At 41.1% G+C, this 21,434-nt stretch overlaps 1 protein-coding gene across 2 annotated transcripts; it reads right to left on the minus strand.

Moving 5' to 3' along the window:
• Positions 1 to 1,598: 1,598 nt before the first annotated feature.
• Positions 1,599 to 21,418, minus strand: ZDHHC7 (zDHHC palmitoyltransferase 7). Of its 2 annotated transcripts, none has more exons than XM_077786383.1 (8): positions 21,335 to 21,418; positions 15,793 to 15,877; positions 13,222 to 13,550; positions 10,440 to 10,564; positions 6,030 to 6,126; positions 5,701 to 5,782; positions 4,420 to 4,550; positions 1,599 to 3,425 (listed from the first exon to the last, which is right to left on the minus strand). In XM_077786383.1, the coding sequence occupies exons 3-8, from the start codon at positions 13,531 to 13,533 to the stop codon at positions 3,249 to 3,251; spliced, it is 924 nt and encodes a 307-aa protein (XP_077642509.1). In that variant the 5' UTR covers positions 13,534 to 13,550; positions 15,793 to 15,877; positions 21,335 to 21,418; the 3' UTR covers positions 1,599 to 3,248. The 2 variants fall into 2 exon arrangements, with proteins under 2 accessions (XP_077642509.1, XP_077642510.1); XM_077786384.1 differs by lacking the exon at positions 21,335 to 21,418 and adding an exon at positions 20,610 to 21,028.
• Positions 21,419 to 21,434: the final 16 nt, after the last annotated feature.

The following is a 21,434-nucleotide window of genomic DNA, read 5'->3' on the forward strand; positions in this document are numbered from 1 at the left end:
AAGCCATCATTTAATAATATTTCCCTTGCCAAGTGCCATTTGCTTAACAGAATGGGGCACCTCAGGCAAGAAAATCTTAAAATATTTCGGAGTTATCCGTTTCCTTACCAATTCTAATATTTAACATCTTTAACACCAAATGTGGGTCCAATATTAACTTTATGCTGCATTATAATATAAGGAGAAATTGCAGAAATATTTTGGAGGTGCAAAGTTTTACTTCTGTTATTAAAAACCAGCCTGTGCTTGCTTTGATGCCTGCTGGATAATTTCCAGCAGGCAATTTTGAATTTATATTAATTTGTATTTATATTCTGGTTGGGGATGACAAGAGTGAAGTGCAGGACAGGAGCAGATATGCTAATGGAACACAGGCAGGAAAAAAAAATTACAAGATATTCAGAACACAAAAAAGCATGACTAAGTGAAAGAAGCAGAATAAAAAAATTAATAATCTTGTCACTGAAGAAGCACCAACCACATTAAAATTAGAATTGACCTGTAACCCTGTTCAGAAGAAAAAAAAAAAAAAAATATATAAAACCAATGCTGGTGCACTTCATTTTAGTGTTATTAACAGATTCTAGAATAATTTTACAGCCCAATTTCAAAACCCCTTAAGCCACTTTCTTTCTCCAACATTACTGGACCTGGAGCCAACAAAGAGATGCAGAACAATTGTAGAAATTTAACATTTCTGCACAGGACAGGCATAAAGAAATCCATAAATGAATTCTTGCTAAGTCCAAGACTTCAGAAAGGATTCCTGGAACAATACTGACATTGCTACTAGGAATTAAACAAGAAAATAAAAAGGAGATAAACTGGCAGGATCCATCTGCAGGGATGCCTGTTGCTTTCAGAGAATAAACAAACTCTTCCTTAAAATACACAAAACCACAAATCATTAACCTGCTCCAAAATATCAGCAGCACTGGCACAAAGCCTGTGCTCCTGGATTTGGAGCTCTTTTCTCCATAGAAACATCAGAGCAGAGTGTGATACAGACCCAGAAAATATCTCACAGTGTATTTCAGAATTATTGCAAAGGGGGAACGAACAATTTTGAGTCTCTCCATCCTTTCCTGCCATTTGCTCCTCCTCCCCCTTGTTTGGGTGGACACTCCCAACCTGCTGCTCCAGGCTCAGAACTCTCTTTGCTCCTGAAGCTGCAGAAACAGAGGAAAAATGCAACATTCGCACAGAAAAACTGTAAACTCAAACCTGTATTTATCCCAAATTTCCTGGAAGTGCAAAGGCTGGAATACTGAGGTAAGTTTTCAGGTTGGAAGTGTTTTCCCACTCACCTCAGACAATCAGGGTGGGAACAAGATGAGATTTAAGGTCCTTTCCCATGTAAATCATTCCATGGCTCTCTAATAAAATAAGCAACTACACCAGAGGATGAAGAAAAGGGAATGCTCAAGAAGGGCTAAAAGGAGAGGAGCCTCTTTAATTTGGACCAGCATCACCTGTTAATTAATATAAATACAAATTAATTACAAACTGAAGGATTCAAGACTATTTCCCTTAAGCTGCTTCAATCTAAATATATGTGTAAAAATCCCTGACACGTAGAGAAATTAATCAGCTAAGACTTCAATTCATTAGTTTATTCTTTTGTACATTAAAAAAAAAATTACAACGTAAGGATTTGAAAAGCCGAGTAAACCGGATTTCACACGCACACATTTGCCAAGTCACAGGGTTCAACCACCTGGAGTGCTATTTTCTGATTTTCTCATGGAACAATATACACAGTAAGAGCCTTGGGACAAAGCCAGACACCTTTTTTTTTTTCTCCTCAATCTTTAAGGTGTGCAACTGAATCTGCACAGAATCCTGTGGAACTTCCAGCTTCCCCCTCAGTTTTGTTCACTGAAATTCCAGTGGATTCCCACCTAGGAAGGCTCCAGCATTCCACAGCACCACCCTCCCCCAAGCAAAAATACCCCAAAGTATTGCACAGTTTTGTTCACAGGGCACAGACAAGAAATGGATCCCTCAGTCCCTTCAGCCAGCCCGTGGAACAGAAACTGATGGAGCTGGGATGGGATGCCAGGAAGAGATGGGGAAGCAGGGCACTGAGAAAGGGAACAGCTCCTGCAGGGCACAGAGGGTGGGGTGGGATGCAGGGCTCTGAGCTGCTTGAGGTGGGACAGGTCACCAGTGCCACTGGCTGAGCAAAAGCAAGAACAGGACAATTTTAAGGCAAGTCCCAAAACAGGGAGCTATTTACTTTCTAGGCACGATTTCAAGCTATGCATCAAGGCTCCTGCTTTATCCTTTATATGGTCAGTCATTTATAGGTTAACAATAATACAAAAAAATAGTCTAAATGTCATTTTTAACGAATCAACTTTTAGCTGGATTTTTATTACTTGCAGCTTGTATTTCATTACTTGCAGATTTATTAACATTTTTTAGCACTACTGTTGTTTGTCAGGCCCACATGAAGCAACTCTAGATCTATATTGCTCTGGTTTCTTCAAAGTAGTTTTGGTTGGAAATAGTTAAATTCAAAACAACTCGTTCTATTGCAGATGTTTCTACATTTAAGATGTGCTGTACTTGAAAAAGGAGGGAAGTTGCATCTTTCTCTGCTTTGTCCAAGGGATCATGAACAACTTTCCCTCTATGCAAAGTCTGTACAGTAAAAAAGGGGCAGAGCAAGACCCTACAAGGACAAAGTGTTTGCAGTGAATTACCCCCTGTTTGTCCAGGGGGGGTCCTGGGCATCACCTGCACAGGAGGAACGTGTGGGACACAGGGACAAGCTGAAAGAAAAAGGAGAAGTGAACAAAGCACAATTCCCTGAAATCTGGACTGAGAAGGCTGGAGATCAACTTCCACCAGCACGCTCCTCCTAATGATTGACAACTGCATCCAAGGACTTGGACTCATTAGAAAAACACACAGGTAATTCCCCAGACATTTATCAAATAAAAAGAGTTGAACAAAAAAAAAAAAAAAGGGGAAGTAATCTCAGAAAATAAATTAGAGTAGCATGACAACATTTGGCTTCTTTAGTGTGACCACGTGCTTATCCTGCTGTGAAGATCATGGCAGATCCAGTTCCTGTCTTGGAATTAATGAGATGTCTGTGACAATAAACGTAGAAAACTCTGCTTGCTACAAGCAAATGTCTGATATCAGTTTCACCTGGTCACAGATTATATGTAGACAGCCTTCTCTGGCCCCAAAATAAATACTATATAGGATTCTTGCAAGTTCCAGCATATTTAGACTCAAACAGAGAACTCAGGTCCTCCTTTCTTTCCTCGCAGTAGCAGCCTCCTGATCCGAAATCCTGCGAAGGGGTTGATCCACAGGAGGGAGGGCTGGCCCCCAAAAACAGATTTCATCCCTTCCCAGCGGAGCCTGCGCTCCCACGTTGGCTTTTCACTCTTGAGTCTTTCAATCTCCTGTAAATAAACACAGGCAGGGAGGCACTGCTAAGTCCAAGGTTTAGTTTCATCTAATAGTGGCTATAAAAACCAAGGTTTGCATTTTTATTGTGTTGTTCCTCAGCTGATTAGTTTCTTACTGTTATTTATTAATTATTAAGGAAGAAGTTAGGAACTGTTTGAGCCCTGTGGCTGCAGGGCAGGAGATTTAGAACATAAAATACATACAAAAAGGTCGATATACCTCTATCTCTTTCCCCCTCAAGCTAAAAGACAAAAATCCCAGAAAAGCTGATGGATCCACGTGCAATATCCTACACTACAAGTTGTTTATTCAATTAATGAAAGCAGACAGGAAGGCTCCTGCTCCACAATTACTGGAGGCAGGATTACTCTCCCAAATGCATTATTTTGATGGTCATTTTTTGTGCTTCCCACTAATGAAGGCTCAATATTCACCAGCTGTTTTGCACTTACTCCTCAGTACAGAAATACACTTTTAAACATGAGAAAACATTGAACAGTCACAGGATTCAATTTCCTTATGTTTCCAAGCAATTATTCTCCCCAGATGTGACACTGCAGATGTAAGGACCAGGGAGCCAATGACCCAAACTCTGTTTTATCCTCTGGTAAAATGTATCACAGTGAGGTGAGAGACAGTGATTTTCAGTGTAAAATTGAGAAAAGCAGACACTTCCCGTGGCACCCAGCAGGAATTTGTGCCAGCTGAGAAGGGAAAGCCAAACCTCAAGTCAGAAGCTTTGCATTCTTTGTCATTTAAACCCAAATTACAAAATGCCAGAAAAGCAAATAGTGCAAGAGCTTCTGTTAGAAAGCAACCCCAGTAAATCATTCCAATCTTCCCAACTGTCAAAAATAAAAATTATGAACTATTGAAGTTTTGCAGCTTTCTCCAAAATAAGAACCTCTCCTCATGCAAATAAAACCACATCTAATCACATCTTCCCAGAATAAATTTTACAGAATATAAAAAAGTCAAGGTTTTTACCGTTTCATCGTTGCATATTGAGTGGATTTGGGTGCCAAACATGACTGCAGTGAAAGTGAGAAACAGAAAACCCTCAAGGCACAAGAAGATCATCAGGATCACAGTTACAGGTGGAGAGAAGTCACTGCACTCTGTGAAAATGGGATATTGTAGTTACAAAAAAAGCCCAACAGCAAATTGCAGAGCATGTCCTACATGTCTGGCACTTGAAATAATATTTCACATTTAAAACAAACTTCTGATTTTGCAGCAGCTTTATTTGCTGATCAAGAAAAGAAAGAATTTTATGGAAGCAACACTTCTGGCTTCCTATAAGGCACATGGTTACTATCTCTGCAATCCTGCCTCAGGATTTCAAGGCTGTCAAATAAATGTTTGCACATGAGGTGAGTGAAGAACTCAGAACTGCACATGAGAGAGCAGCTTGGATCTTCCTGCATGGCAGATGCTGTAAAACCATCCCCACTGTCAGCTCTGACTTGCTAATACAGATGTTCCACTTGGCTGTTGTTGCTTTATTAATTTTTTTTTTTAATTCTCCAAAGTAATCAGCTTCTGCCTCACACTTCTATCTCTGGAGAGCCTCTGATCACCTGATTAATTCAATTATATTTAAACAAGGACAATGTACAGGAAGGCGAATGTTTCACATAAAACAAAGTCCTAAGAGTCCATCTATTTAATGAAATACCCAGAAAAAAAAAAAAAATCACATGGATTTCCCTGTTGCTTCATTTACCAAAAGAACACTTCAACAGTCTGCCAAAAGCACAAGACCAGAATGAGCTATGGCACAATGGAACATTAAGAAATACCAGCCAGAAACCAAAAACCAAACAAACAAAAAAAAAACTGGGATAGTTCAGGGAATTTCCTTTCTCCAGGAGCCCCACAGCTGACTCCAGTAATGGAACAAAGGAGAAATCTGTTTAAATTTTAGGTGTCATTCCCAGAACTGAGGTGGGGCACACAAGGCCCAGTTTTAGGTGATATAGTGCTGAGGTGCCTGAGGACCAGCTCAGTTTCCTTCCTACTACAGAGGTAGTGAATTACTACTGTGTGTAAAGGGACTGAGAATGCCCCTGACAGACACAGCTCTCACAGAGAATGACTAAAGGAAAGGGGAGAAAAAACCCTGAAAGGAAAAGGAGAGTGATGGATAAACAAATCTGAAATGTTTTATGGATATCACTGAAAGGTGGGGCTAAAATAGGAATGCTATGACTTTTCCCCAATATCTACTAGATTATGATAATGAAAATTAAGGATTTATTTGCTCACCAGTCCACTGCCCTCGGACACAGGAGAAGAACTGAAATCCACAGAGTACAAGAGCATGAGCTGAAATTAGGGCTATGTACATCTGCAAACAAGAGACAGCATCATTTCACTCACTGTCACTGCAGAAAAAACAGCAAAACCAAGAAACTTTGAAACAACAGCAAAAAATTAAAATCAATAGGTGTAGAAATACCTTGCATAGAAGGAAAAAACCACAAAATTTAACAACACAATCATGTCCTAAAGCCATTACTCACTCAGCACAAACTGAATTGTTATAACCAAGGTAGACTCAGGCTAAAATCAAGCTGCTGTTGCTGCTCTCTTACCGTAAACAGAACAAAGAATCTCTGATTTTTCTCCCCCACACAATTGTTCACCCATGGGCAGTGATGATCCATCTTTCGGATGCATCGCTTGCAAATACTGGAACAAAGGACAAGAGGCTTCTGGTGAGAAATTGTAGTTTAAAATGTAGAAACAAGGGCAGCCAGTGGTCACAGGATGATGTACTGAAATATTTCTTGACAAAGTCCAGACAGGGATTTTATTTGTATTTCTTTAAAGAAACTATTTGTTCCCTCTCACAACTCAGCTTTTGTTTGCACCAAAACAGACTGTGTACATAAAATACCCCTCACAATAAAACAGTATCAAGCAAATACAGAACTTCAGACACCTGCAGCTCAGAACAAGCCAAGCTTCAGCTCTCTCTCATTCAGTATTAATAAGACCCTTTCCCTTCTGGAGGAGTTTTTTAGGTAAAGTAAATATTTCACTTTGACAGGCTTTGAAGTTGTAAATTTTGTTTGTGGATAAGAAGAAATCCAAGAAATTCACATCTTCAAGGGAGAAACTGTCACTCTTGAGGTCACACTGGCCATAAAACTCTACTTATGCAATCAAAATCTCAACTAAAGCACAGCTTACAGTATCAAACCTTACAGTATCAATCCTGTCTTCAAGAGAAAACACAAATATTGAAACTATAACCAGCACTTATGGAGTAGCCACTTGTTCATTAATGCTTGAACACTCCTGTTCTCTGCTGGTTCACTTGGTTCCTGCCCAGTTTTGAGTACAGGCTATGTTCACAGAAGACAAATAAATACTCCAATAACTCCATTTTACATCTGCTATACAGCATCAGAGGGCTCAGTTCTGCAGCCAAATATGAAGAATTACACACCAAAAATGAAACAGTTGTAACATCTGTTGTAGTTCTTCATAAATCAATAGCTTAAGCAATGCTGATATTCCATTTTCCCAGCTTTGTACTTAGGACAGCCACACACCCAGTGCTCCAGATTTTCCTACAGAGTATCCAGAATATTAAACATTTTCACTTCAGCAGCCTAAAAAATGCAGGCACTGTTATTCAAACCCCTTTGTTTTAACACAGGCTGATTTACGTGGGGTATCTACAAGTGCTGCAGTGACAAACCACAAAGCAAAGCTGCGTGACTGTCACTGGAGAGACAAAAGAGGGAGGTGTGGGGGGAAATCAATGCTCTGAGGCAGAAAATAATTTTTAAGTCATCACATTTGTATGATTCTAAAGTAATTCAGCACGAGGCAGAACACACCATGTGCAGGTTATGGGGAAGAATCCCAAACGAAGCTTTGCTCTGGGCTATCAAAATCCAACCCCTACGTTCCCCCTGCCTCTTGTTTTATGGACAGCAATAAGGACTCATCCTCTGCTACAAATGATTTTTTAAATATAAGTGAAAATCCCAAAACCAGATAAACACCACAGCTGCTCTCTGGTGCAGGAAAACTGGGTATCACTTGAGAGGAGACCTTCAGGAGGCTCCTCAAAAGACTTTCCCTGCTGCCTGCAAGATCAGCCTCTCATTTCCCTGAGCAGCACAACCAGACAAGGCTCCTGATGTGCCACAGAATCAATGCCAGCACTCTAAAAAGCAGTATTAATGTGAAGTGCTGAGTAAAATCCTACCCAGGCTCAATTGAGCTGAAGGCTGGAGGATGTGAGGTGGGCAGGACTTGATTCTGCTCATTCAGAATTTCTCACAAGCCCACACAGAGCTCTCACAAAGCTCAGGTATCTGGAGCCCTGCCTTCATTCCTGATCTCCCACCAACAATCTCACTGCTCCAAGCAGTGGTTCTGCCTTCTTCCTACCCCATCCCTTGTATTTTATTCCTTTTTATACAGCAGGAGTGTGGGGAAATCCCTCCTTCAGCTGCACCCAGGGTTGTTCACGAGAGAGAAGCAAACAGAACAAGCACCCGTGGATGGAGGAAAGCCTCTCCTCCAGCCTGGAATTGCTGCTCCATGAACTCAGGCAGGTGCAATTACAGCTCTGAATGCCAAAGATAACATTCAGAAAGACACAGCTAAAGACCCAAGAGAAATGGGTGTGGATAACAGATATTCCCTGGGAGCCTGGTGGAAACATCTCAGTGACTTTGTTCACAGGAAAAGTTCCCCACACACAGAACAGGTAGAAATGATGACAGCTGTGCTCCTTCAGTGAAAATGAAATCCCATTCACTCGGGATAGGGTTCTTCCCTGTGCAGAAAATGTTAACTGCTCACTAAAACACCACTTTAATTTCATCACTTTATTTCAGAGATGCTTAGATGTAGATAAAAGGTTCTTGCTCTTTTCCCCATCACTAATGTGTATCATGAAACTATTTTTCTTCCTTAAAAGAACTTCTATTGCAGTGTTGCACAACAATTTTCGTAACTACATCCTAAGAGTCTCTTCTGTTAATAATTTACTACTCAAAACATGCACTGTGGCTCTCTCTGAGTGTAAGTATTTCCCAACAGCAACCAACTTCAATTTCCATTTTCAAGTCTCTTCTATCAGCAAATTGCCACTTTGAATACTTGGGACTAGATCATTCTTTTAATGTCCTTGGAATGGGTTTGCAAACCAATAAAAAAATTGGCAGCATAATCAAACAAACATTTCTTCTATTGGGTAAACTCCTGCAGTGATAAATCAAAGGCAAAGAGTCAGATTAACAGAAACAAAGACAATTAAACCAGAAATCCAGCTGCTGAGAAAAACATGACAGCAGCCTCATAACACTTTCAGGCTCTGGTTTTCTCTTTCAGATGTTCTGTGGAGCCATGGATGCACTGAGCAAGCCCCCAAATGCCTCTTTTGCCCTTAGGTAAAACATCTGACAGAATATTTGACCAAATATTAAAACAATTCCTAAGACACAAAGCTGGATCCCCAAACAGGTGCTTGGGGAAAACAAAGCCTTTGAAAATACCAGGTATTTTCTTTATCACAGACATTACCCATTCTTGCTCTGCTTTAACAATAAATGTTGCTGAAATTCCTGCCATAAAGAAGGTAGCTCCAGGATCTCTGATACTCCAGATCTTTTTCTGTCATATGTATTTCAACAGATGATATCGCATATCTTCACTTAGGGCTCCTTCCAAATCAGCAAATCAGACCAGGACCAAAGATGTGGGAAATGCTTTCCATAGATACCTGCAAAGTCTCTATAGGAATCAACCTGATTATGGGATGAGAAAATGAGTGAGACCCAGCCCTTCTTTGCAGGGGCTCCCAGGGGGACACAGAGCCGGGCTCTCCTGGATCCCCAGGGATTTTCCAGCCATCCTCCAGGGAACACTCTCAGGCTGATAAAGCAGCAGCAGCAGCAGCATCCCTGCACAGCATGGCAGCCCTGGGATCTGCACCTGAGCAAAACCAGCCTAAAGCACACACAAACCAACTGGAGATCGTTCCATCCTCGCCTGTTTATCCACGGAACTTCTCCCTTCACACTCCAGATCCAAAATCCCACTCACAGCTGAGAGAAGAACAGGAGCTCCATGCCAAGGCTGAGTATTTATAAATGAGAGCAGCTTCTCAGCCGTAGCACTGAGCACTGACACACACTTTTAATTTAGAACCCACAGAGCTCCAGAATCATCTCAGAGTCCTGACAAGACTCTGCTCTGTTCTTTTGACAGGCACTAACTCAGAGATTTCAATTTAGGACTTCTCACAATTCAACACACATCACTCCCCACACCTAGAGAGCCACCAGAAGCATTTGCATCTTTATGTAAGCCCTGATTATGCAGGCACAGCTATTTTCAACTGGCACACAATAAACACTACAAAAGCATTTCCACAGTGCCTGAAAACGCCAAAGATTGAGAATTAAAAATATACATTTACTATGTCTTCCATAGCATATTTAGTTCATCATTTCTGTCCTTTTTGAAATGGATTTTCAATAAGTGGAAGTGCATTTAACCGATTATTCATGCAACTCTGAAAAAATATTCTGCCAATTCACACATAACTTCAAATGAACTGCAAAGAAGAGATGACACAAAGTAATAATTTAAAACTACTCTAAATTTTGTTAATTTAAGAATGCAGGAGTCACTTCTTAAATTGGCTCCTCTCAGAAATTTCTTAGAGATTCTTTTCTTTGCCCTGCATTACCCACAGCACAATAACTGGAATGATGTACAAGAAAAGATATTCACTGATCAAAATTATTTAAGACACCAGTGCACAGTTATTTTAATAAAATCTTAAGAGTTTCTTACTTCTCTCCCCTCATCCACAGTCATTTTTGGCCATAGTACATTACACTCATAAAATACTCTGCAATGTAAGAATTTGAGATACCAAAAGAAATTTGTGGAGGAAAAAAAATGAACAAATATCAGGACTGTTATTCCATGCCTCCAAATGCAGAACTCTTTAAGGAACTCTGGCATACCTGCAGTGGTGTGCACGCTCAGGTTTGATACTACAGCACTTGGGACATTTGTAGATCACTTCTCCTGGTTTCAGTTGCAAATTATCCATGTATTCTTTAGTGGCATTTCCTTTGGGCACAGCCCCCTGCAATCATTTCAATTAGAGGAGAGAAAGCTTCTTAAATGGCATGAGAGCATTTAAAAATACATTTCATAGACTTCATACCAGTAACCTCAGGATAATTGCTGAAATAAGTTCATTTATTCAAAGCAAGTCTGCTATAAGCCAGAATCAATTCCAAATGAATAAATTACCTCTGCTTGACCTCAAATTCAGCTTTATTCCAGCAAGACTCATCTCTGGCCAAGTATTAGCTTAATTCTCATAGAATATCCTGTCACCAGCCCACAGAAATGAAGAGGGAGACACATCTTACCCTGCAGATACAAGCACTGCCCATCATTTGCTGAGAAGTTACCCTGAGTATTTCTTGTAGCATTTGATTAATGGGCCAAGCCATCCAAAAAAGTTAAATCAGCAACTACTTGAAAGATGTTATTTCAACTCTCTGAAGGTTTAACCACCTGCCCCAAGTCTTGAGAACAGTCTTTTTTTTTTTTTTTTTTCCTAAAATCTTTAGCTTGGACACTGTTAGCAGGACCAGCACTGGCTTCTTTAATCTTTATTGTGCAGCTTCGTGGTAAAGAGTTGAAGGAACTGATTTGAAAGAAAAAGAATCAATTGGGAAAAGAACTTTTAGTGATTAGTTCTATGATCTGATTATCACAGAGCTGCACCCCGAGTTCAGGATCTCAATTTGGATTAGTCAAGAGAAAATAATGGACAGCACCACTGTCACCCTGCTCATTTATGGAGATAAAGCCTTATCTGTGAGGGGAAATGACTGTGAAATAAACTGGGATGTGACAGCCAAGTGGATTTTCTGTACCAACTGCTCCAGGTCAGCACTTCCTTCACACAGGGAAAGCTTTCTTCAGGTCAGCCTAAGTCAACTGCAACATTCTACAATTAATTCTCATTCAAAAAAAGTCCCCTGGCAATATGAGCACTTGACACAGACACCTTAAGAAGTTCAGGGACAGAATTAAGAAGGCAGCAGAATTCAGATTCCACTGCCAAACACCCCTCTGCTGAGGCAGGGAGTTTTTGCTATCCATGGCCTGGAATAATAAATTTGTGCTTGTGCTGGCCAAGACACAGCCCAGGTCCTGTCCTAGGTGAGCTCTTTGGCTGAGTGGTGCTTCAAACCTGACCAGGTGCTCATAGGGGTACACAGAGACTTCCTGAAACACTCCTGTTGTACTCCTCAGGTGGATTTTGCAATCTGAACATTCCTACCCCAGTTAATATTTAGTGTCAACATCTCACATTCCCCTATTCACCTGCCACAAGGGTGTGAACCTCAGACCATTCTTTCAAGCATTTTGATGATAAAAATAGACTATTTCAAAAATATCTTTCACAGTCACAGCCAGCCACCAAAAATCTGTTTTTATAGTTACAAGAGTAAATTCAATTCACATAAGTTTTGAGGCATTTCATTCCTTTCATCTTAATTTCTATCACACAGTTGTGTCTTCCATTCTGGGAGTCAGCAAGAAAGGAATGGAGGAAAAAAGCAGTGACTCATCTCAGTTTGGATCATAAAAAACACCACAGGTCTAGAAAGACACACAGTTTTACCAGCTCATATTTATAAGCAATAACTCCTTAAATCATTAACTCTCTTTAGCTGTCATAGTTTGTAGAAGCTGTGATATTTCATCACTGGGTGTGGACAGAAGTAAATCAAAGACTTAGAAAATCATTAACTATAACACCCTGCTGGGTTTTTTAACTTCTCTCTACACTGCTACTGGAGAAAAATCTCCATTTTTCTCCAAAAATCTGGAGAAAACAGATGTTTCCCCTGATTTATTCCCTCAAAATACTAATAGATATTAGTGCAAAATTAACCATTTCATCTCTTGAAATCTTGAGGAGTAAAAGTTCTAAGAAATGAACTCCTACACTCTTACAATGCTTCAATGTATGTTCAGCTTAAATCTCCCTTCCCTCTGACTCCAAATATTCCAAGACAAAAATGCAGGAATCACATGGGACAGTGGTTTTTCCATTATGCCAAGCGTGCCTGAGGTTTTGCAGCACATCCACCTCTAAAAGTTCTTCCATGTGCTACAAATGGAAGCATTTCAAGAGATGCAAAAGGATGAAGGTACAAATTCTGAAAATAAATCTGATGAAAAAAAGCAAGAAAAATGAGGACAGAAAAGACTAAACTTTATTAGCTTCTTCAGGACCTGGAGTAATATTTTACTGGGTTTTTTTGAGTCTAACACTTTTATAAATTTTATATTGACTGCTCCTCTATGATTTCCTTAATGGAGTAACAGAAGAAGTAGAGGTACTGTCCTGATGATAAGCACAGGTAGTATCAAAACCTTAAGAGTTTTGAATCTAACAGGAGGATTTTGACTCTAACAGGAGGATTTTGACTCTAACAGGAGGATTTTGAATCCAACATGAGGATTTTGATTCTAACATGAGGATTTTAACTCTAACAGGACGATTTTGACTCTAACAGGACGATTTTGAATCCAACATGAGGATTTTGAATCTAACAGGAGGATTTTGATTTTAACATGAGGACTTTGACTCTAACATGAGGCTTTTGACTCTAACGCTACTTTTCCCAGCAGGAGAAGACCTGGTATCACTTCTCCAAACTTCTGTGCAGATGGAGGGGACAATCCAATGCCAAGGAACTCCTGGATACTTACTGGATCAGTGAGCATAGTCCTCAGATGCGACGACAGAGCCAGCACTGCCAAGCAGTTAAAGAGAACCCCGTTGATCACGGAGTACCAGAAGTCTTTGGAAGGCAGCAACATGACAAAAGTCACTACAAAGTCTGCATAGACCACCAGGAGCCAGGTCATGACGGCACAGACCATGCCACAGCCATCCCGGATGAACCAGACCCTCTCAGCCATGTCAGCCTCCGAAGAGGAGGAGGAGGAGTCGTAGCTGTCATTGTCGGCCAGGAGCGGGTGGTGCTCGACATCGCGGAAACGGTGCCCTGATGACTGCATGGTTTGCTGGCCTCGCCCTGCAGGGACAAACACACCCCCACCACCACCATCAGCATCATTTTATTAATTATTAATGAGGAAATAGAGTCCAGCTGGCTCTGGGGTTTTGTTTCTGGGAGATAAAGCATGTTCAAGTTCAAATGAGAACTTGGATTCTTTTTGACATCTGAGCGATTTTGTGACTACAGCAAGATGAACATGAAGGAAGCAGGAACACATTTTAAGGTTTTGGTTTTAGGGGTTTTTTTTTGGTTTGTTTTTAGTTTTGTTTGTTTTTAGTTTTGTTTGGTTGTTTTTTTTTGTTTTTAGTTTTCTCATAATTCTACTCTAATGTCATTGGTAATAAATTAAGCTGATTTCCTCAGGTCAAGCCTGTGATGGTAATTGCTGCATGATCTCTCCTGCTCTTCTCTGGACCCACAAGCCTTTTTTTAATATTTTCTCACACATTTCTGAGAGAGAGACACAGACCAGCTTTGGTGGGTGTCAAGTCAGGGTTAACCCTCCACTAACACGTAACTTCAATGCCTGACAAAGGGATTTTAGACTGTTTTCATTTCCATCACGCTGTGCTCATAAACCACTCCTCCTCTTTGTTAAAATCTCAACTTCTCTCTTTTATCTCAAACTAAAATGGCAAAGTCTTCATTAAATTACAGCTCCTGTCTCTCTGAAAACAGCAAATTATGGCACCAGACTGTTGAGTTCTCATTTTTCTCCAGCAAGTGAGGGAAGAGTAGAAAGGAAAACCAGGATGGAAATAAAGCTGTTCTGATACTTCACTCACAACAAACAACACAGCAAGTTAAATTTATTGACAAAAATGTTATTGTTTTGGAAACCACAAGTGTGTTACAAAGATGTATTGGATAACTTATCAAATGGTCTCAGATCAACCTAAACTTAAGGGAAATAAATAGTTCTGGTTAAATTAACATGGCAACAGATTACATGAATCAGATTTTCAAAGAACACACTAATTAATTTAATTTCATGAGAATTCTCTTAGGGCTTTGTTGTCCTTCCAACATGGAACAAAAACCAGACTTGAAGCCTTAACAATTCTCATGAAAACAGAATTATTTTCCAGACATCTCTCCCAAGGAAAGATATGGCATGGCAGAACTGAAGTGTTATCAACAAACAGGAGACAAATTAAAGCTTAAACATTAGGCCTCAAGAAAATCCTGCTGCTTTAAAAGTATACTGTGTTTTAAAAATCATATTGATTCCTGCTCTTAAAGGCCATATCTGAGAGAAACCTGAAAGCATTTCTATTGATTTATGACAGGCATACAGAGGTCTCCCTTTTTCCCCTTATTAATGGCAGCCTATACACAACTGTAGGGATTATGGCACTGCAATTTCCATCCCAAGACCTTGAATATGGGACCTCTAGAATGGTCCAAGTGACTATTACAGATGAAGACACTGGCACTGAGATGGTTTTTGATGAAGCTGTGTTTGTCTAAACTTAAAAACTCTTTATCAGGAATCAGAAGAACACATTCTGCCCAGGAAATCCTTCTATTCCTTAAGCCTTGATGTTAGAACCAGGCAGGAGCAATCCAAGAAAGCAGAAATGAAAATAAATACATGCAGATGCAGCAGAGAGATGTGAGAGCAACTGCAAAAATAGCTGGGAAGCTCCCAGGACACTGTGAGGTGTCTGAAGGACACATCCTCTGCTTGTGGAACAGAGCAAACTGAAATTCAGCTCTGCTGCTTGGATCTATTACAATTTCTAGGAGTTAAATTGTGTTTTCTGTTCACACATTGGGGTTTTTTTGGACAAAATTCCTCTCTCTCACCAGAATGCAGCTAAGCCAAGGATGAAGATGTCACACACTAGAAAATTACCTTAGAAAAAAATGAACCTTATCTCTCTTAAAAGTAATTTAAGCTTATCTTAACCTAAATAAGGCCCTCTTTTCACCCAGTTCAAATTATCCTGATCTTTCTTAATGTTCAGAGTTAAAACTACAATGTGCCCCAATTAAGTCAAATAGCACTTTGGGACATCACCACCCCTTGTGGTCAAGAAAATTTAAGTGTCATAAAAATACATAATTAGCAGTTGAACCATGAAGATAACCATGCAAATCAGTAATTACTTCAAAAAAAAAGGGCTTCTAAAACTTTTAAGGAATGTTTTAAGTACGGAATGGCACAGAATCACTGCATTCATTTTGCTTAAATATCTTAAAGACAACCAACAAATTTTAGCACAATTAAAGAAATCCAAAACAAAACAAATACCTCAAAAATGTTTAGTATGTTATTCTGACATCCTTCCTGCCTTTGGGTTATCCCTGGTTATTCACATAGTCATGTCTGATGTAATCTGAAAAGACATCACCAACAAACTGATTAGCAAAGCCGCAACAGGAAAATACTGTTAAATACAAATAACAGACATCAACAGTAGCACTCTGAAACATGCTGCATGCAGCTCCAATGAAAAAGTTTGTGTTTTATTTAGAAGACCAGGTACTTGAAACCTTGACGTTTTTCACTGTTAACTTTTGGAAATCACCACATGGCACTTGGAGCAGGATTGCAGCACAGAACCTTGCATTACATTTCTATTTGGGGAAGAGAACAGAAGAGGTGTGGGCCTGAATTGCTGTCTGATTACGGCTGCCTAAAGAAGTACCTAGAGTTTTCTTATTCATTGGTTTTATTCTCTATTTATTTGAAGTACATTTTGAGATGGGGAAATCACTCTTATTTGCGAGGGTAACAATATATTTTGAGAGTAACATAAGGATTCTGACATTTAAGAGCTACAGCAAATACAAAGTCACTTTCTTGAAAAGCTTCAGAAAGCAGCTTGTTAGAAATAGATACTCCAAACACAACATTACTGGTGGAGTTCTTTAGTACCCATTTTCAAATGTTCCCAGTTCAAGGGGAATTGAAAAGGAGAAGTCTCTTACCTTATTTAAACAAACCCAAACATCCTAGTGCAAGACTAGATGGTAACGCAAATGTTTATTATGAACATATCAGAATTATTTAATAGACTGGGGTGGAAGGGACCTTCAAATGTCACCTAGTGCCACTCCCTGCCACAAGCAGGGACATCTCCCACTATCCCTGGTTGCTCCAAACCCCCAAGCAACTTGAGCCTGGACATTTCCAGGGATGCGGCATCCCTGACAGAGCTTCCCCATCCTCACTGTGAAAAACTTTGGATATCAAATCCCAGCTGACCCTCTCTCAGTTTAAAACCATCCCCCTTATCTTCCGTATCACTGCAGGAAGCTGTGATTGCTTTATGGTTTGCTTTACAAATAAGCTTTTAGACTTCTCTTAAACTTCACAATATTGTGAAATGACACCCATTAAGTTGTCGCTGAGGTGGCATTTGGTGGCAGCTGAGCAGAGGCACAGGAGCAGACAGGCTGAGTGTCTGCCATTCCTGTGCAGTGCCACCCACCCGTGGGGAGCTGGGGATGACAGCAGTGGAGCACGACACACTCAGCCTCTGCAGGTGAAATACTCAACTCACAGCAACCGGCTGCAATTGCTCGTGGGGAGTCACTGACGAGACAAGGACGTGATTTATTCACTCAGTCCCTAATGCCAGCTGCAATCCTGTGCAAAGCCTGTGTTTAGCACAGCCTCACCAGTTACCGTGTATGTGCAAGTGTCCCCTCAGCTCGGCTTGGCAGGGATGATGGATTTCGGCACTCCCCCTTCCCTCTCCTCCCCAGCTGCCCACAGCAGTGTCCCCACCTGGGTCCCTGTGAGGACCAACGTTTGAAAGCTCTCCCTTTGTGAAGAGCTCAGCATCCCCACCGAGATGCTCACAGCTTCCCTCTGCTCTTCATTTATTTGCTTCAATGCCTGTCCTAACCAAATTTACTCTTTGTTGCATCCTTAGAGTACAAAAGGGCAAAGCATTACATTTCAATCTCTAATACATCAAGCAACAGTTTTTAATTTGACCTCGTACAAATCTTTATTTAGCACCAGAAGATAACACCAAATTATTCAATGCTTCATGCCCAATGTTATGTTTGCACATGTGGTTATACTAAACCTAACCCAACCCTGTTCCACTTTTAGGTGTTATTTGAAATTCTCAGGTTGGGAATATCTCATCTGACCCTGAAACTCAGGTCTAAAATGCAGATGGTACTACTGGAATAAAGAAAACCAAACAACTTTTGAAGAAGTTATGTTATAAATTCACGATCACCAGAAAGACGGCCCTGTAAGATCATTTTGTTTAGTGGAAGAAGGTTGCAAAGGGCATTAGGAAGACAAATGCCACAACACAAATAATTGTATCATAAGGCCCCTGAATTGGTAATTAAATTTTAAAAAACAGGCACTTCAGGATTAAAAACAGTCCTTTTTCCTGCTATTTTTGAGTATAAATAGAAAAGTATTGTTGTAGGAAAAAAGAAAAGCTTATTTCTCTGTAATTTTTTTGAACAAGTAAGAATTTATATACAGGCTAAAAAATCCATCAGCTGTCAAAGCATAAATTTTTTTGGTTGCTTTTTCCTTTAAGCCACACAATGGACAGTTCCTAAGATTCCTCCCATTTCAGTGGTAACGCAATAAAGAAAATGCCTTTATTTCAACATTTCTGATTGCTCTCAATAGTTGCAGAGACACCAACACATACTGCACATTAGAATAATAATCCTGCAGCACTTGCATCCAATGGATTTAAATCCTACCTGGAAGCAAGAGTACTGGTGGCAAATCAAAATTACAGCCCTGTAATCTCCCTAAGAGGTTACAGCATAAACATTAACTCCAGGAACTTGGGAGTTTGAAGTAAACCAAGCAGGCAAAGCTCCTCCTGCACCCATGGGCAATTTGGACTGTTCGCTGCTGACAGATAAATATCTATCAGATGATGTCTGCACAGAGTCATGTCTAATTTAGAAGAATCACCTACTTTTATTAGAGATTCAGGCAAGCCAAGCTGCAATGGCATTTAAAAAATAAGCTGTGGCTTGTTTCAATTCTTTCCCAGTGACTGGTCTAGCAGCCACCCTCTCAGCAGTTTGGGAATCTGGGATGTCCTTAACGCAGCACACACAACTCTGGAGAGCAGCAGCTGAAATAACTTGTGATGGAGATCCATGACACAACCCTGGAGTGTCACCATCAACTTATCCCCAGATCCACGCTCAGTGGCACAGCTCACCATCTCCCAAAAACCCTGCTGTTGTTCTTACAATATACTAAGTGTTTATCTCTTGAATTTCCCACTTATGCCTTGCAGCCCTTTCCTTGTGCTGGTCCAACTCTGCTCTCCTGCAGGCACACAGGGACAGGCCAGGGGAACATGGAATTAATGTGAGATTGTTTGTGTGCACACATTGAAGAGAATATTCACTAAGTACATATTTAATACAGTCAATTTTCAAGCTGCTGTAACAATTCTCCTTAAGCCAGCCTATAGGGAAACAGTGGAATTGCTCCTTTCCAGCTGTGAAAAGGGGATGTGCTGCTTCTAAATCACCTCAGACTAAAGGTATACAGAAATACTTCAGCATAACTATGAAGGTCTTCTTGGGAAGTTGATCATCTCATTACTTATGTATTTTTTCAAACTGAAAGAAAAGAAATTTAGTTTAGACATACAGAATGAACTGCTCCCAGTGAGGGTGGGAAGGCCCTGGCACAGGGTGCCCACAGAAGCTGTGGCTGCCCGTGGATCCCTGGAATTATTCAAGGCCAGGGTGGATGGAGCTCTGAGCAATCCCATCTGGGTGAGGATGTTCCCAGAGGGGCTGGGAACAAGATGATCTTTAAGGTCCCTTCCAAACCAAACCATTTCTATGATTTATGCCAGTAGCATCTTTATAAACATCCTCAAAACCCAGAAATGAGAATTCAGAGTAAAAGAATTTATTAAAAATGCAAGAAAACACCCCAATGCACGTATTCAGAACACGTATTTGTACAAAATATCACAAACCTTGCTATCAGACATGGAATAGATCTGTGATACCAAATCACTCTTCCAAAAGCACAAACGAATACCAGAGATGTTCAACAGGATATCTTTTCAATAATACACCTTTCACCCTGAGATGTGAAAGGCAAAGAAAATATATTACACGTGACTTTGCTGCCCAGCAAAGAACCACAATATCTGATCCACCAGGAGTTCACTGGGTACAGCAGCAAGGACAAAACGCTCCTGGATTAAACAACCTTCACCTGAGAAGGACACGAACACAATCTGTGGCTGGGCTTTGATTTCTGCCTCTTCTGGAACAGGGCCACAGGCTCAAATTCAGATTAAGACTCCACAAGGCTGCAGGTTCACACCAATACCAACACTGGCATGTGAAAGCTGAAAGTTTTACCTCTTTGCCAACAGCAATTGCATGCATTATATCCTACTTGAGAGTAATTTTTGTTTTTCTAATTTTTGCATTCATCAGTGCAGGCTCTATCCTCACACTCCACTGAAGAGCTCAGGTATCACATACAGTGATTGCTCTGTAATAACCTGGCAAGCACATTTTTATGTCAGCTGTTATATCCACATCCATGCCCATGTGATTCTTCCTCCTAGGTTCCAAAAAATAATGCTATTGCTCAAAATATTCTCACTAGCAACTTCCAATATTCATCAGAGGAATGTTCAAGCCTTTGTTTCAATTGCTCTTCATGCCAGACGCATAAACCCTCACATCCTCTATGTTCTTCACATTCAGCCATTCAACCACTGCAAAATTCCATCCATTCACTTTCCTTAGAAGTTCTCCATCCTCATAAAACACATGAAAAAGAAATCGTCAGATCACATAAAAAATATACTATGCTAAAGGAAAACCAAGACGAGAGAGTATTCAGAGAGATAAAAGTATTACCAATTCCTTTCAGCCATGGAGATCTCAGCTATTTAACTCTAATCTCAAACCACTAAAATATCACATCAGTTTCATCTCCTAATGAACCACTACGGCTCCTTTTTATCTGTAAATTTTCAAAGTCAGTAAGCATTCACTTCAAAAGAGCTAATTTAAGTCTGTTAATGTGAACAGTCACGGCGACTTCAACCTAATTATGTCTCCAGCAAAGCAAACACTTACATCACTGTAATTCTGCATCCCGATACCATCATATGAGTGGATATTCAGTACAAAAAGTAGCCAGTGGTTTCCCAATCTCTTTTTTTCTTAATGGCACAGATCACACGCTGCGCTGTACGAACCCACCCTCTCGTTTGACAGCAATCTGCATCCCCACTTCCTGCAAGCGCTGTTCTCCCCTCCTGGAAATGAGGAAAACGAGAAGCACTTAAATCTCGCTGTTCTCCTCTCCTGGAAATGAGGAGAACGAGGAAACACTTAAATCTCGCTGTTCTCCCCTCCTGGAAATGAGGAGAACGAGGAAACACTTAAATCTCGCTGTTCTCCCCTCCTGGAAATGAGGAAAACGAGAAGCACTTCAATCTCGCTGTTCTCCCCTCCTGGAAATGAGGAGAACGAGAAGCACTCACATCAGGGACCATCCCCGGCAGGGCAGGGCCGGAAAGGTGGGCGCAGACGGGATCTGCCCGCTGCCCTTCCAGCCTCCCCCGGCCGCAGCTCGGGCTCCACAACCCCGCGCTGCCCACAGGGACACGCTTCTGCCCGCAGCTCCCGGCGGACAGCTTTTAATTTCTGACAGGGTGCAGATAACGCGGAAAGCGGCAGGAGACGCAGAAACACCCCATGAGTGCGCCCCAGCAGCACCCAGCGCCCAGCCCGGCCTGAGGCTGCCCAGCCCCGCTAACCTTCCCCGCTCGCCCTTCCGGGGCCGCGAGCGGATTTACCTCAGCAGCGGCGGAGGCGCTGGCCCCGCTGCCCCGGCGCGGCGCTGGGGCCGGGCCCCGGCCGCTGGAGCTCCGCGCCCGCCGCCACCGCGCCCGCGGC

The sequence above is a fragment of the Lonchura striata genome, chromosome 13 (genome assembly GCF_046129695.1).
Source record: "Lonchura striata isolate bLonStr1 chromosome 13, bLonStr1.mat, whole genome shotgun sequence".
In the NCBI taxonomy this organism is placed as follows: Eukaryota; Metazoa; Chordata; class Aves; order Passeriformes; family Estrildidae; genus Lonchura; species Lonchura striata.